Source organism: Myxocyprinus asiaticus, chromosome 38, assembly GCF_019703515.2.
Source record: "Myxocyprinus asiaticus isolate MX2 ecotype Aquarium Trade chromosome 38, UBuf_Myxa_2, whole genome shotgun sequence".
NCBI lineage: Eukaryota > Metazoa > Chordata > Actinopteri > Cypriniformes > Catostomidae > Myxocyprinus > Myxocyprinus asiaticus.
In genome coordinates this window covers 23,927,305-23,942,723 of record NC_059381.1, presented here as the reverse complement: position 1 = coordinate 23,942,723, position 15,419 = coordinate 23,927,305, and the positions used below count along the sequence as shown (strand labels likewise).

Genomic DNA, 15,419 nt, shown 5'->3' with positions numbered 1-15,419 from the left:
TAATGTTTCACATTCAGGGATAAAGTGATATTTCACCAGTCATTCGAGAATTGCAAGTGATCTTTCCTATGTCTCGTATCACTCTGTGATCTCTACAAGTAAGCTTATAAATGTAAATCAATGAGCATGTTTACATGAACACCAATACGCTGATTACTCCCAAAAATCAGCTTATTTAAAAAATCAGACAAAGCAAAAAAAAAAAACAGTGTTTACATGAGATTTGAAACAATCGCATTATTCTCTGCTTTTGACATTAATCCGCGAACATGTGCGCACATTGTATAAGCCAGTGAGAACACCAATAAAGGTGTTTACATGCCACGCAAAATCAGCGTAATGGGCAAAAATCTACCCGTGTTGACCGATTTATTCTTACGCCATTTATGACCTTACACCGATAAAGGAAAGCCGTTTATTGCATTTACCACGTGTGTTGTCAGCATATCTGGAACAGACCGAATAACAAACATCACAGGATGGAGGCCAACAAAAGTCAACAAAACATTTCAGGGAGTACACTGGGAAAAACACATACACTATAAACTATACCCATTTATAAAAACCACTGAAAAATATCGACGGCCCCTCACATTAAGGCAATCCCGGAGTTTTACATAAAGGGAAACCCCACTATTGAAGCACAATTCCGCTGCAAGTCACGTAAGAAAGGTAAGTAAACAAACACACCAGCGTCGCGAGGTAATTATGTTGCTCTGGAGAAAGCTACTTACTGACCAAGCCGCATCTATACAAGAGTAAAGAGTATGCCGCTTATACAGTGCATGTAAACAAGAACGCTGCTTTCTCACAATATCCTGCTTTATCGCAATAGCCCACTTTCTGGTGTCCATGTAAACATGGTCATTGTTTTAAGTCCATTTATTCATTTATTTGGCAAGCATTCTTGTAATAATCTGGATAATGAGCAGTCAGATGGTCATTCTCGCAATATAAACACAAACAGAACTCCGCCATTTCTAGAGACTCCTCATTCTTTCTTCTTACATAATAACGTAATTTCAACACAAATCAATATTTCATGTCCATTTTTTGTTTATTTATTCAGTAGGAAGTGGTGTGGGATTAGTGGGAGAATCTACAGTCAGCCAGTTATTATCACCTAATAAACCCCTCCTGCTCGAGCTGGCAGGGTTTATTTTGCAACAATGACTGGCTGACTGTACATTATCCTTTACTTATTATGTAATCACAAGCGTCCTGTTACTTAACCATAAAAACATCATTTTTAACAATAATGAAAATTATAATTGTGAAGATGGTTTATTTATGCAAATATAATATATATTACAATCACAACATAACAAAGAGAACACAAATACAAAATATGAAACAATGGACAAAAAGATTAATATATATATCAAAAAAGTCAGTGCATTTTCTGTATTACATTACAACAGACTTCAATTTAACAAAATGGAAATTAATTGCAAAAAAACATGACTGGGTTGGGTGATTACTACTATCTTTCAGCTACACAAATTTGATGATGTCAGCAAGTAAGCCTGAGAAAAGTGTGTGTTAGCATTCACACAACTGTAAAATAGAGGGAATCCTCTTCATGTCCAATTTGACCTGTTGACTCGGATACTGCTGTGGGAGTTTGGCTAACAATGCAGGTCAACTGCTCTCGCAAGTGCCTGCACCCAAATTGTATGCGTTGTGTCCATCAGTCCTTTCTTGTGCTACACCTCTGTTCCCTCCCGTGAATACAGCAAGTCAGTGGAGCCCAGGACTCTATAAAGCTGGCTGCCGAACTGGTTGAGCATTGAGTCACTGTAGCTGTCTGTGTACTGAGTGGGTGAGGAGGAGATGTTGGGTGGAACAGGGGGAGGAATGTGGGCCTCCCATTGTGGCACAGTAGCACTTGGTGAGTATGGGCCATACACCCCTGACGGAGAAGCTCTTTGGCTTCCATCCAAAGGCAAAGCCAGAGGAGACGGGAGAACGGATGCCCTGCCAATGTTGCTTGAGCCTGACACCATGTCACCCATTTGAGTTAAGAAGCCATTGAGACAAGGAGTTGGGTCTGTGGAGACTGGAGAGTTTCCTCTCTCTGGTGTGTCACTGGTGTTACTGGGCTCTTGAGGACTTGACAGAGCAGAGTCTGATCCAGAATAGCCTTTCCCTTCCTCCTCAGCCAAAGAGTCCGACTTTCTCTTCCTCTTGCGACGGAAGTTGCCATTATCGAACATCTTTTCACAGTTTGGGTCGAGGGTCCAATAGTTACCTTTTCCTATTCAAAGGAAGAAACATGTTTCTTTATATTCCACATAAACAAATGGATAAATCTGTTCTACAACTTAGACAGTAACACAAAGAGAAGTTTAAACATGTTCTTACCTGGATCATTGTCATCTCTGGGCATCTTCATGAAGCAGTTGTTAAGTGAGAGATTGTGCCGGATAGAGTTTTGCCAGCTGGCCTTGCTCTTGTTGTAGAAGGGGAAGTTTTCTGCCACATACTGGTAGATCTGGCTGAGTGTAAGACGCCGGTTTGGGGCACCGTGTATTGCCATCGCAATAAGTGCTGAGTATGAGTAGGGAGGCCTGACAAGTTTCATTAGGTCTTCTTGGGAAGGCAGAGAAAACCAGCTGAAGCCACCCTCAGAGTCGCCAATTCCTCCTGAGGCCATGTAAGGCTTCGTCATACCGTAGTGCTGAGGCCCTCCACCGAGGCAGGGAGCTGAATTGAGCCCAGGGCCATTAAACCACAGGTAAGGGTTTGAAGCTGGGCTGGCATAGTCTCCAAAGTCATGAGAAGATGGCAGGGTTTGCTGTGGACTAGGCAGAGGTTGAGTGTTGTAGAAGTTGTCACTGTACAGACTGAACTCCTGGGATTCCTGCCCCATACTGTGGAACTGGGGTGAGAGGGATTGTGGTACAAATGATGTCATGTTTTCTCTTTTTCTTCCCTTTGTCCTGTTGTTCCTGGAATATGGAGAAAGTGCTCTCTTCTGTTCTGCTGTGTCTGTGTTTAGCACAGATGAATTGGTCTGGTGCATCTCAACATGACACCTGTCTTACCTGAACAATTTATACAAGTTTTGAAACACCCCCTCGGCTCTGATTGGTTGTTACGGTCACACCTCAGCCCTCATTTGTTTGTGTGTGTGTGTGTGTGTGTGTGTGTGTGTGTGAGAGTTGGAATGAGTAGCTACTGCAGAGACTGTGGAACAAGTTACATGTCAAATGTGCTGACAAACTGGAGTAGGCTTCCTTATTTTTTGTTGATACCAACGTGGTTTCTGTGGTATTACAGGCTAAACATGTTAAATTAAAGATAAATCGTCACACTGTTGGCTTCGTTTATATTTTACGATCACTTGGAACATGTAGGGGTGAAATATACCTTGCCAGTGCTGGCAGTTAGCAATCTTCACCAGATGGTACTGATATTAACGGAACGCTCGTCAGCCCCCCTCAGCAATCCGGCTAATATTCCTTGAAGATTAAGTCTATATTAACTTTATTGCCTCCCTTGACAATATACAGTTTAGTTAGAATGACATTATGACATTAACACAACAAATAATCATTTTTTAATTAGAAACTGTGGAACAAGATGGGGGGAAAATACTTTATTTTTGTGAACTGTACAGTAGCTCTCCTTCGCAGTGAAGATTAGAGATTGATTAGCCTAGTTATATTTTGAGAAATAACCTACAGACAACTTTTAGAATGTAAAGTATTGATTTACAGACAGTAGGTTTGTTTGCTATATGAACATTTCTTAATATCTTTTCAGTACCATCAGTGTGATCATGCATTCAAAAGTTTTACAATGTTCTAAACAACAGCAGCAGCAGTCATACAATTTTGAAAGTTACGAATGGTGTTGCTATTATGATGATTGTAAAAAAGTCTCTGAGAGAGAGAGAGAAAAAAAAACATAAAAAAATTAGTCATTGGTTTTTCCATTGTTGCCAATGGCTATATAACCACTGAATTAAAGATCCATTACAGAGATCAGATTTATTTCTGAAAGTATAATGTGCTGCAGTCCAGTGTTGTCCTGTGGAGATTAGACTTCGGTAGAATAAAGGTTTAGTATCCAGCTGGGTAAATCAGAGCACATTGATTCTGTTGGCCTGATACTCGATTCTTAGCATCAATAAGGAGGAGTGGCATGTGTCTGTGTTGACTGATAATGTCAGCAACCCGCTCAAAATTCTGTCAGAAACAATCAAGAGCATTACTAACTTTTAATAACAGTCATTTTGCATGTATTCCTATGAAGTTCTAGATGTAAACCATTTGATTGGAGACAATAACACAAGTGTTTGGATACCTCTGAGCCCTTTAGACCAGTGCCAAGCATGAAGCCATCTCTCTGTCTGCGGATCTGAATGTTGTAAACTTTTGCCTGGTAAAGTACCACGAGTGTGTAGGGCTGGTTAGAAGAGCGATTTGAGCTGTCCCGCACAAGGAATGTCCCATCCTAACAAAGGGCGGATTTCAACAGGATAACTTTGTTATATTCAAAGCCAAGTTCAAAAATGTAATTTTTAGTGCATTTGTTTTTAAGTTTGCATGAAAATAATAATACACTTTTATCCAACATTTATGATGTGGTGCATTTGAACACATCTCACCCTGTTAACTCTTCTCAGACAGTTCTCGGCCTCACCACGGGTGATCTGTCCCATATACCAAGCTGGATCCATGTCCTATAGATGGAAAAATTCAAAGAGATTCAAAATAGATATAAGGCGGAAAATGGCTACTACTGTATTTCTCTGCATTTGTCTAAGAGAAGCATAGTTACATTTAACCAAAATAATTGTGATTTCTTGTATCCACTTTGACCAACAACTTTGTAAAAAAGACATATTTTGTGTAAGTGAAATTCAGCCTTGAATAGGCTGTCTTTAACACAATAAGAAACACACTCAAGCAGCTCCAGAGTGAGTCCAGTAGCACCTCAAAAGAAATGCAGTTCAAGGGTGCCATCTGCGGGTTGCTTTAGTGTAATTGCTTGAACACAGCTCAAAAATTTCAACATACCTGCTTGCTACTTGTGTCTGGCTGTGGCAATGCTGCTCTTGGACTACTCCGGTGAGCGCTCATTGCTTTCATTAAAAAAAAAATTGAATTAATTGAGTTAATTTATTGATTATAGAGTAAGAATGATCAAAAAGTGTAATGAGTTCAGGCGATGAGTCTCACCTTTCTGCAGTTCTGCTGGTAGTGATCGACTGGAACTAACACTGTGTGAAATAACAGAGAAATATTGTAAAATTATAAGAATACATGCACTTAAACTGATCTCTTCACTAAATGTGGGAATTAATTCAGAAATAACATCTAGTATTAAATATAAACATATGAAAGGTTTTCATATAGCGTTACACAACATTCAGCAATGCTCTTATTTTGCTGACACCATCAGTGTTCTCATAAGTCATTTGAATACGTGCCTGTCTGTTTGAGAAGACTGTCCGTGTGTTCCTGGAGGCCTTGGTGATGGATTCCTGGTGTGCAATGGAAATGTGTTGGAGGAGTGCCTGGCAGCTGTAAGAATCACAAGATATCAAAATACTGGATTATTGGTATTCATAACTTTATTGATATTCAAGCTTATAACTGTTCTACCAAAAAGGACAAAAAAAAAACAAAACAACAAATGACCAAGAAAAACTCGCTTACTGTCATCAGGAAACTGTTGGAAAGAAAAAAGAAACAAAGTCAAATTTGAGTTAACCATATTGCTATGAATATTTTATAATCACAGTCAAACAAATTCAAATAAATTATTATTAATGTTTTTCCATGTTTAACCACCAGTGGTTTGTCTAAAAATGTTTTTAGCACAGGACTTTAGTTATCAGTAACAAGACAGACAGACAGACAGTTAGATAGATGGATGGATGAATGGATGGATGGATGGATGGATAGATAGATAGATAGATAGATAGATAGATAGATAGATAGATAGATAGATAGATAGCTTAGTGTGATTACCTCAGTTCTGTGATCAAATTGATTTCTGTTTGAAATAAAGAAATAAAGGCTACAGTGATGTGTTGAAAATTAACAGAAAACTGCAGGATAACGTACGGGTGGAGCACCTCTGACCACTGCATTATGCTTGATAATCGCACTAACTTTTATGTGTTATATGGTATGCCTGACCCTGAGTTCTCTATGATTAAAAAAAGGTCTGTGTTGCTTACCTGTTTTGAGAGAAGCCTGGGGTAACAGAAGAGGCAGTCCTGCGCACCCCAGATGGAGGAAGTGAGGGTTTGGGAATCCTCATTGGGTCTCCTGGCAACTCAAGTCCAGGTAGTCTGAGAGGAGCAGCACTATTGGTATAGGATAAACACATTTTAGTTGTTTGTTTTACAAAGAGACAAATCTTGCTACACCTTTTATATAGTGTATGTATTTTATGTAATGAATTATGAAATTCAATATGAAATACTAAATTGCCATACTAAATACTGTCATACTAATGCTGCATGTTCAAATACTTAATTAGTGCATAGGTCAACTTAGACCATATCAGACAGTGAGAAACACAGTGGGTTATAGTGTAACAAATCTTCAAATTGTACATACATATTACACTGTGCATATTACAGATCAACACCAACAAAGAGAAACATTTAAGTCTAGGTATATCAGATTTCAACTGGGGATCACTTATGCTCTGTCCTATGAGTGATACAGTGGAGGTACATATAGCTAATTTATATCTATAAAGGACAAAACACAAAGATATAACAATACCTTTTTGGTGGTTGGACAACCTGCAGTAAGAAGAAATAAGTATTAGAGCATTAGCATTTTACCTTTAGAACAATTTGCCACAGAGATAAATGAAAATCGAAAATCATAGCTTAAACATTTTATATCCAACCACGACAATCAGAATACAACTTTTAAATGGAAAGACCAAATATTAGAAACCAGGTCAATTATAGGTCTAGTATAAAATCATCTTTGGTCTATGCAAGTCTTTCTGTATGAAGTTAAATTATCTATGCCTCAGTAACCAACCAAAATGCTGTTATCTCACTTTGTGCTAGCAGCTGTGCTCTAAATTAGTGTTTGGGAAATGCTGAGAAAACTAGGTGAAGAGAAAAGTGAAAAAAATGTACACATAGACACAACTTCTGTTTAGAAGCAGAATGAGACAAACTTACCCTATCAAGTGAGCTACTGCCCCTTTCACCTGTAAACACGTAACAGTGTAAAGAACAAGGTTGGCAAAACATACAACCACAGCCTCCCCTTCACAAACCAGGTCACAGTGTAATAGTATTCAATGTGCCAGTGTAGCAATAATGCTTTTGCATAGCATGGAAGCGGATCTGGATTCAAATCCCATCTTAACACCATTTTTCTTTAATAAACCAAGCATTATTGCAACTGACAGTCAGTGATCACCTTCTCAATTTAAATGGGCATGATGCTTCTGTCACCAAGGTCACTCAGAAAGTGCATTAAGAAATAAAATTGTGACTGCTACAAGTACAACCCCTGTTAGAAAGTGTTAGAATGAAACAAGAGACCTGCTACAGGTGAGGGATGGCTCCTGTCCTGCGCTCCTGGCTTCGTACTGCGGTCCACAACAGGTGCTACAAGAGTAAGGGACAGTAGCGAGGAATAAGAGCATATAAGGAGAACAGTGTCATACATAATACGCAATGCAAAAAATATTGTCTTGATCACTATTTTTGTCTGTATTCATGTAAAAATACCTAAACATCCATAAAACAAGATATTTGAGAAAAATAAACCTAGATATTAAAGTTGCACTCAGTAACTTTTGTCTTTTTGTCATCTTGGATTTACACTGACACCTAACGACTTGGATGCAGCATCATTTAAAATCATCAGTTTTCAGTTTCAGATGCCATTGTAGGAACTGAGTATTCACAGTCAGCCATGATTACTTTAATCAGTGAATGAAGTTGTCAAATACAGTTACTGAGATTAAGCGAGTAGTATTCGGCTGGTCATGTGATTAATGATGGCAGCCCCCATGTGCGGATCCTCTCCATGTAGCATAAAACAGCTTTTATAATGTCCGTGATATGACTGGAGTCTTCATTTTAACGTGATGGTCATGATTTCCTACATATATTGCAAAATTACAATTCATGTCTTTAGGTGTTCAACTTTTTTAAGGAAGTAAAAAATACTGAGTGCACCTTTAAGACTTGCTTATAGAGAATATATGTTATATAGATTATAATTACATGTATTTTTTACTACATTGGCAAATTTATTTTTTAACAAATCTAACAAAAGTTTGTAAGGTTTATGCTTATAACAACAATTTGCCAATGGGGTAAGAAAAATAAGCTAATTCAAGATATATTATCTGAATATTACAATGAATATTTGACTTTTTTAAATATAGTTTTACTGGAAAACAAGACAAATAAATGTTTTTTTTTTTTTTTTTTTTTTTGCAGTGCAGTGCATAAATATTCTTACCAGGGGGTCTTTTTGGGGCCCGCTCTTCTCTTGGATGTAGTCCAACCTACAGAATTCAAAATTTGCATTTTATATTATAGAACACTCAAAAAAGGAAAATAAGCAACAAAGAAGGACATACTATTTGGAAGAACAAAGAACTCACACTTGGCCTCTCCCCTACGGGAGGGAGAGATGGTCCAGGTCCAGGACGCTCTGGAGGCACAGGAGGTTGGCTCCTGTTCGTGCCACGATTACGGTTATTATCTGATAAAGCAAGTAATCAATACAGAATCAATAACAATAACATTGATTTATAGTAATCAGTATGACTTATCCAACACAAAAAGAGCATATGCCCCTGGGGTTTATAACGTTACAGCAGAGGTTCATTTTTTGACTTCGACAAAGGCCCCCATTGTTTGAAGACAATATTCAAAGCAACCACCCAAAACTAGGATTGTCAATAGATTAAAGGAATATTCCGGGTTTATTAGAAGTTAGGCTCAATCAACAGAATTTATGGCATAATATTGATTACCACAAAAATTTATTTTGACGTGTATCTCCTTTAAAAAAAAAAAAAAAAAAAAAAAGCAATAGTTGCAGTGAGGCATTTACAATGGAAGTGAATGGGACCAATCTGTAAATGATAAAATACACACTGTTTCAAAATTTAGCCGCAAGACTATGTCACTCACTAACCTTTTCTGTGTAAAGTTATAGCAAATTTTACAACTTCATTGCCATGATAATGTAATGTCAACAAACCCTAAAATGACCTTTACAGTTCAAATAATACACATGTTTGAACAGAAGAATTAATGTAAGTGCTTTTATAAAATTATAAACTTCACATTTCTGACTTTAATCCCTCCAAAAATTGGCCCATTCACTTCCTTTGTAAGTGCTGCACTCTTTGCCAGATTTATTTTTTTTTTAGTCGAAATAATCTTTTGTGGTAATCAACATTGTGCCACAAATGCAGTCGACTGAGCATAACTTGTATTGCACCTATAATATTACTTTAAAATAATGAATTACAGTTAACTTTTTAGAAGTTTCAAGAGCTGTGTTCTTAAAAAACAACAATATGTTTTTTCAGTAAAAACTTGATGGGCCAAATAGCAACAAAATTTGTCCATTTTGTTTGACGAAGTTGCATGATGCACAGTAAAGGTCCGGATTATCTCAGCACTCATGATTAGATAACTTTTGCTGTTTAATTTAAACATGAAATGCAGCCACACATATGTTTTGATATTTAATTTATGGCCACATGGAAGTTTGCTGTGACCCCCCAGTGAGCCCTGACCCCCTTGTTTAGAACCACTGGATTATAGGGTAAAAAAGTATAGTGCACAGTTTTGTCTACCAATATAATCGCTGTTTTCTATGGGTTTAGCAGGACAGATCTGGGGCATGTCATCAGAAGGCTCGATTGGTGGCGGCTCATAGCTATTGTCACTGTCCGATCCCTCCTCTGGAGACTCATAATCTCCACCACTGGCTTCGTCTTGGCCATTTGAATCTGGATCCTCGTAATCATCCTCGCTTTCCTTCATAATGAAAGAACAGATGTATTGAGCCAGTCACAAATGATGTGAGACACTCGAAACAGTTCAAGATTTGATTAAATGGATAGCTCACCCAAAAATTATAATTCTGTCATCATTTACTCATGAATGCCCCTTGTACACTTTCATTGCATGGAAGAGAGCAGCTCGGACATTCTGCTAAACATCCTCTTGGATGTTACATGGATTATAGAAGGTCATACAGGTATGGAACAAGATGAGGGTGAGTAAATGATAACAGAATTTTCATTTTGGAGTGAACTATCCCTTTAACAGAAGACTTACAAAATCCGCAGGGTCCCATGCTTGTTCCTCATGTTCAGCTGAAAATAATAATAAGAGAGAACTTTAAGACAATATCTTAACAAGTAGTGAGTTGTTATACATATACAAACTTTATATCATCTGTACCTGGTGGTTGTGGAAAGCTGGGGACTGGTTGTGATGGCCTGTTACAAAAATATTAGTTATCTACTGACAGACGATATACATTAAGTCTCAGATATCATATATTCATGATGGTAGACATATACTTGCCTTATTGAAGGAATTGGTGGGAAAAATCTCTTCTTTTCTTTGTTGATTTCCTGACAAATCTTGGAGATAAGCCTAAAGGGAAACACCAATTTCAATTCCTCAAAACCTAACCGACTTTTGTGGTATTTTGTCAGTTAGTAGGTGTTAAAAGAGAAAGCACAGCTGTCTAGTCTAATGGAATATCACATCTTTGCAACAGTATGCAATCATTGCTCTGTGTACTAGCTGAAGGGCAGGATGTTAACTGAATCATCCTTTTCTGACTCTAAATTGCTCAACAACAAAATAAAAAAAAATAATAATTTACTATGACATTACGATATCCCACATCTCAAACCAGATATTGTTTAGGGGAAGCAAAAAAAAAAATCAATGAAAGTCTCTGCATATTTAGTGTTTATTCGGTGTATGGGCTTTTCAACCATTTAACACATTACGTGCACTACAAAACAGCTTCTGCATCAGTGCAGTGGTTCCTGCCACATCTGCCTGCTTTGGTTTATCTTTCCTGTGCAGTGTTTCCTCTTAATGTCACTATGTAATCTATGATATTATTGCAAGTTTCTACCTGGTTTGTACTCTTTTAGTCAGTAGAGCAATGTGGAAACATTTATTAAAAAGTATTTGTAAAAGAAGTATAAAGTTTGTCTTTGAATACTGCGAATATGAGCAATTATTCTGCGCTTTATGCTTAATAAATCATGATGTTAACACTTGCCCTTTATTCTACATTAGATGTTAGTTTACCCAAAAATGTTAATTCTATCATCATACACTCACCCTTATGTTGTTCTAAACCTGAATGATTTATAATGTCATATTTTTGCATTTTAATTTTTTTTTTTTTTTTTTTTTTTACATAACAATAAAAGTGAATGGTGACTGAGGCTGCCATTCTGCCTAAGAAAGTCAAATGGGTTTGGAACAACATGAGGCTGAGTAAATGATGACAGAATTGTCACTTTTAGGTGAACTATCCCTTTAAAATGCTTAATTTAATTCAGCGCCAAGAGCACAGCAGTAATATACTTTCTACAAATTAGGAAAATCTTGATAACCAATTCACAAAATATAGGCACAAAAATATGCAAGCAGTACTTACGGTGCATGAAGCTTCGGGAACTTTTGAAGGTCATTTTCAGACATACTCTACAAAAATAAATAAATTCAAACTATTTACACAAACTTTACTAGACAGTGGCATTATTTTTGACCATAGTTTAAATTAATGTTGTTATGCATAGGGGGGACCAGGGCTAGTTGTCACAGATTTTACTCTTGTGAATAGATGGTAGGTTTTTGACAGTCTAGGTATATACTCACATACCTTAAATTCTTGGATAGAAAAAAAGCTATTGAGCTTCCCCACTGTTATTGCCCAGAAAAAAGATACAGTTCATTAAATACATGCTAAGCCCCAAATGTGGCATTTTTTCCAAGGGCAGCCTATTTTTCCTAGGCTTTCAGCTAAATTTAAACAAAAGAACAATTATGAAACAAAACAATGCATAAAACTGCAAAAATGTAAAAGGCAATGAAAGAAAAAAGACAAACCATTGTTTTGGAGTGAAGAACTCACAAGAAATATTCTAATTTAACAGGGTTTTGAACTTGGTGTTTCAAACCAACTGCTAGTAATTGGACATTTGACTCAAAACTTGATTAGTTTTGTAGTATCTTCGACTCAGAAGACATTCTTACATTTCTTGGAAGTATAAGTTTCTAATAACAGAACTTTCAAAAAAAAAATGTATAGGAAATACAGATGCCACAATATGTCAGACAACAGTCAACTATTTTTTAAAGCATTTTTTAAGACATGACAAAGCATATATAAATATAATTAGATAAGTTTCAAATTCCAAGGGCTACAAATGTGCAGATAAACCCATTAACAAAAAAGACAGCATGATTTTATTGTTGATTTCTTCTGAGATCATAAACTGTGGAGTTTGACTGACAAAAATATTCCAAAGGTACATACCAAGAACCGTTGTCCATTTATGTTGTATCGTGTTATGACCTTATCACATCCAGATAGATTCCTCTAATGATAATAATAATAAATAATTTTAGTAAGATATGCATGACAAAATAAATATAAATACACAACATAGTAAATAATAAACAAGGAATACATGTGCAACATTAACTCTTATATCGGTCTATAATTATAAGTATATTTAGGGATATGGTGGCTTTTAACAGGGCTGCTTATACAACATTTGTCAGAATAATAATTACGGCCATTTATGTTCTTTTTGTTTGTTTGATTGGTCATATTAGGTCTGTTAGATTCAGTAGTGCTACTTCAAAACAAAGCCCCTCAATTACCACTGCTTTAAACTGCATAAAACTAAGAACTTTGTGTTGAAAGTGCATAAAACAAATTGTTTTAATGATTAATTGCAACAGTCATATTATTTCATAAACAATGTTACACCTGTAGATGGAAAGAGAAAGCAACTTACTCTTTTCAAAAAGTCAGCTAACCGATGTGAATCCCAGCCCATAACCTCCGATTTGGATGGAACACCATCAAAGCTCATTGTTTCAAATTCACCAGTCTTAGTTATGAGTTAAAAATTCCAGAAATGCTCAAGCCTTGGAAAACTGCAGTGTCTCTTACAGTGAGTTCACAGTGTGCCAGACATCAAGTCAGCCGAGAACACGAGGAGACAGACAGTCAGAGTGGTGAAGTATCAAAAGAGTGCTGTTTAGTTAAGAAAGATAAAAATACAGCAAAACCAAACTTTATCAAGTTAGTGTATTACTGGTAAATAATAAGCGAGAAAGGGTAAAAAAAGACAAACTAGAGAAAAAAAGATTATGTAATCACAGAAGGAAATAAATAAATCAAAATGACAGAATCACTCAAATGTCACTTTCGAAAAAGAAGAAAAAAAAAGGAGATTTACGAATATGCAAAGATTACATACAGAAAATATCAACACAACATTTTTTTTAAACTAAGAAACCAACACCCGGATTTGTCTGAGTGCACTATGAAAAGAAAGAATGACAGTCACTTCCCCAAAGACTTCCTGTTAATGATTGTTGTGACAAACAGGGAAAGTACAGCCCCTTTACAGAAAAAAAAGAGGTTACATATTATTTCATAATAACAAAAAACGTGTATTGGTTGTTTCACTTCACCCCCCTCAGGTTAATATATAAATTTGGACATCTAATTATCTCATCATGAGACGCTAATAATCGTCACTAAGTGCTTAAAAATAGCACATGACCTTATATTAGTATTAGGCAAATGCAAATCTAAAACTAGATGTTTATTCAGGCCTCAATTGCTGAATCTTGCCAGTTTCACAAGTCATATGATCCTGAAGGTCTGCGTAATTTCTGCACACTGGATGTTATGTATATGTTTATTGTTATTAAAATAACACCTAATTACACTATAAAACTCAATAACTCAATATTGGACTCTTTGTACATACAATCCCATAGCACATGTACATCTCCAAAATGTCTGTTTAGATCTTTTTATCTGGAAAGCATCACATTCTAATTAACGTCTGCTAAACATCATAAAAAGATCAGATTTACTCAACTCAACTCAACTTTTATTTATAGTGCACTTTCAAAATCACAAGAATGGACTAAAGTGCTGTACACAGATTCCTATTTCAACATCAAACACAGTACATACCATGATAACTAAAACACTTAAGGACATACAAATAAAAACTTGGGAAATAAAAGCAAGTGCAAAGATACAAATTTGCCTCATACACCATAATAAATACCACTTATAAAGTTAAAACTTATTCAAAGGCCAAAGTAAATAAATAAGTCTTTAGGCCAGTTTTGAAAGCATCAATACACGATGCTGATTTTAAAGACAGGGGCAAATCATTCCATAGTCTAGAAGCTGCCACTGAAAAAGCATGGTCGCCTTTGCACTTCAAGCGAGACCGCAGAACTGTAAGATACAACTGGTCGATAGAGCGCAAGAATCTTTAGGATTGATGAGGGATGATCAAGTCTCTGATATACAGTGGCACCAATCCATGTAGGGCTTTAAAAATAAACATTAACACCTTATATTGGATCCTAAACTTCACCAGAAGCCAGTGAAGAGCTGCCAAAACAGGTGTTATATGGTCCATCTTCCTGGTATTAGTTAAAAGACTCGCTGCGGCCCTCTGCACAAGCTGGAGGCGAGAAACCGAGGATTGACCAATGCCTAAATATAAGCCATTACAATAGTCCAAATGGGTAGAAATAAAAGCATGTATAACTTTTTCCAAGTCTCTAAAAGAGAGGATAGATTTTAGCTTAGAAATACTTAACTGAAAAAACAACAGCATTTATCTGATGATCAAATCTAAGCTCAGAGTCAAAAATAACTCCCAGATTCTTCAAATGAGAGCGCACGTTACCAGACAGTAAACCAAAACTGTCTGTCGTATCCTTATCACGTTGATTCTGACCAAAAACAATAAACTCTGTCTTATCCTCATTTAACTGGAGAAAGTTATTCGCCAACCAACCTTTGACTTCAGCCAAAAAATTATAAAAAAGTGTAATAAAAGAATAATCATCATGCTTTAAGGGTAGGTACAATTGTAGGTCATCAGCATAAAAATGATAACAGATTCCGTTATTTTTAATTTTTTTTTTATTAACCCCAGAGGCAACATATATAATGAGAATAAAACCGGACCAAGGATTGAAACTTGTGGAACCCCACAAGAAATAGTGACAGATGATGAAGAACAGTTCTATCCTGTAAGTATGAAGAAAACCACTTAAGGGCCAAGCCCTTAATACCTACATAATCCCTAAGACGTTTTATCAAAATAGTATGGTCTATAGTGTCAAAGGCTGCACTCAA

General features: G+C 36.4%; 2 protein-coding genes across 2 annotated transcripts; both read right to left on the bottom strand.

Moving 5' to 3' along the window:
- Positions 1–1,050: 1,050 nt before the first annotated feature.
- LOC127428435 (forkhead box protein I1-ema-like) lies at positions 1,051–3,410 on the bottom strand. The gene is made up of 2 exons (XM_051676802.1): positions 2,365–3,410; positions 1,051–2,257 (listed from the first exon to the last, which is right to left on the bottom strand). Exons 1-2 carry the CDS (start codon positions 3,023–3,025, stop codon positions 1,707–1,709), a joined length of 1,212 nt encoding a protein of 403 aa, XP_051532762.1. The 5' UTR covers positions 3,026–3,410; the 3' UTR covers positions 1,051–1,706.
- A 166-nt stretch (positions 3,411–3,576) lies between these two features.
- LOC127428442 (lymphocyte cytosolic protein 2-like) lies at positions 3,577–13,589 on the bottom strand. Its single transcript, XM_051676813.1, is given in 20 exon segments — positions 3,577–4,193; positions 4,312–4,461; positions 4,616–4,690; positions 5,028–5,092; positions 5,190–5,230; positions 5,441–5,682; positions 5,985–6,009; positions 6,197–6,325; positions 6,753–6,772; positions 7,169–7,197; positions 7,538–7,603; positions 8,469–8,514; positions 8,614–8,714; positions 9,823–10,006; positions 10,310–10,347; positions 10,436–10,473; positions 10,562–10,633; positions 11,664–11,710; positions 12,546–12,608; positions 13,033–13,589. Coding segments are annotated over 20 exon segments (1,635 nt in total). The 5' UTR covers positions 13,111–13,589; the 3' UTR covers positions 3,577–4,067.
- Positions 13,590–15,419: the final 1,830 nt, after the last annotated feature.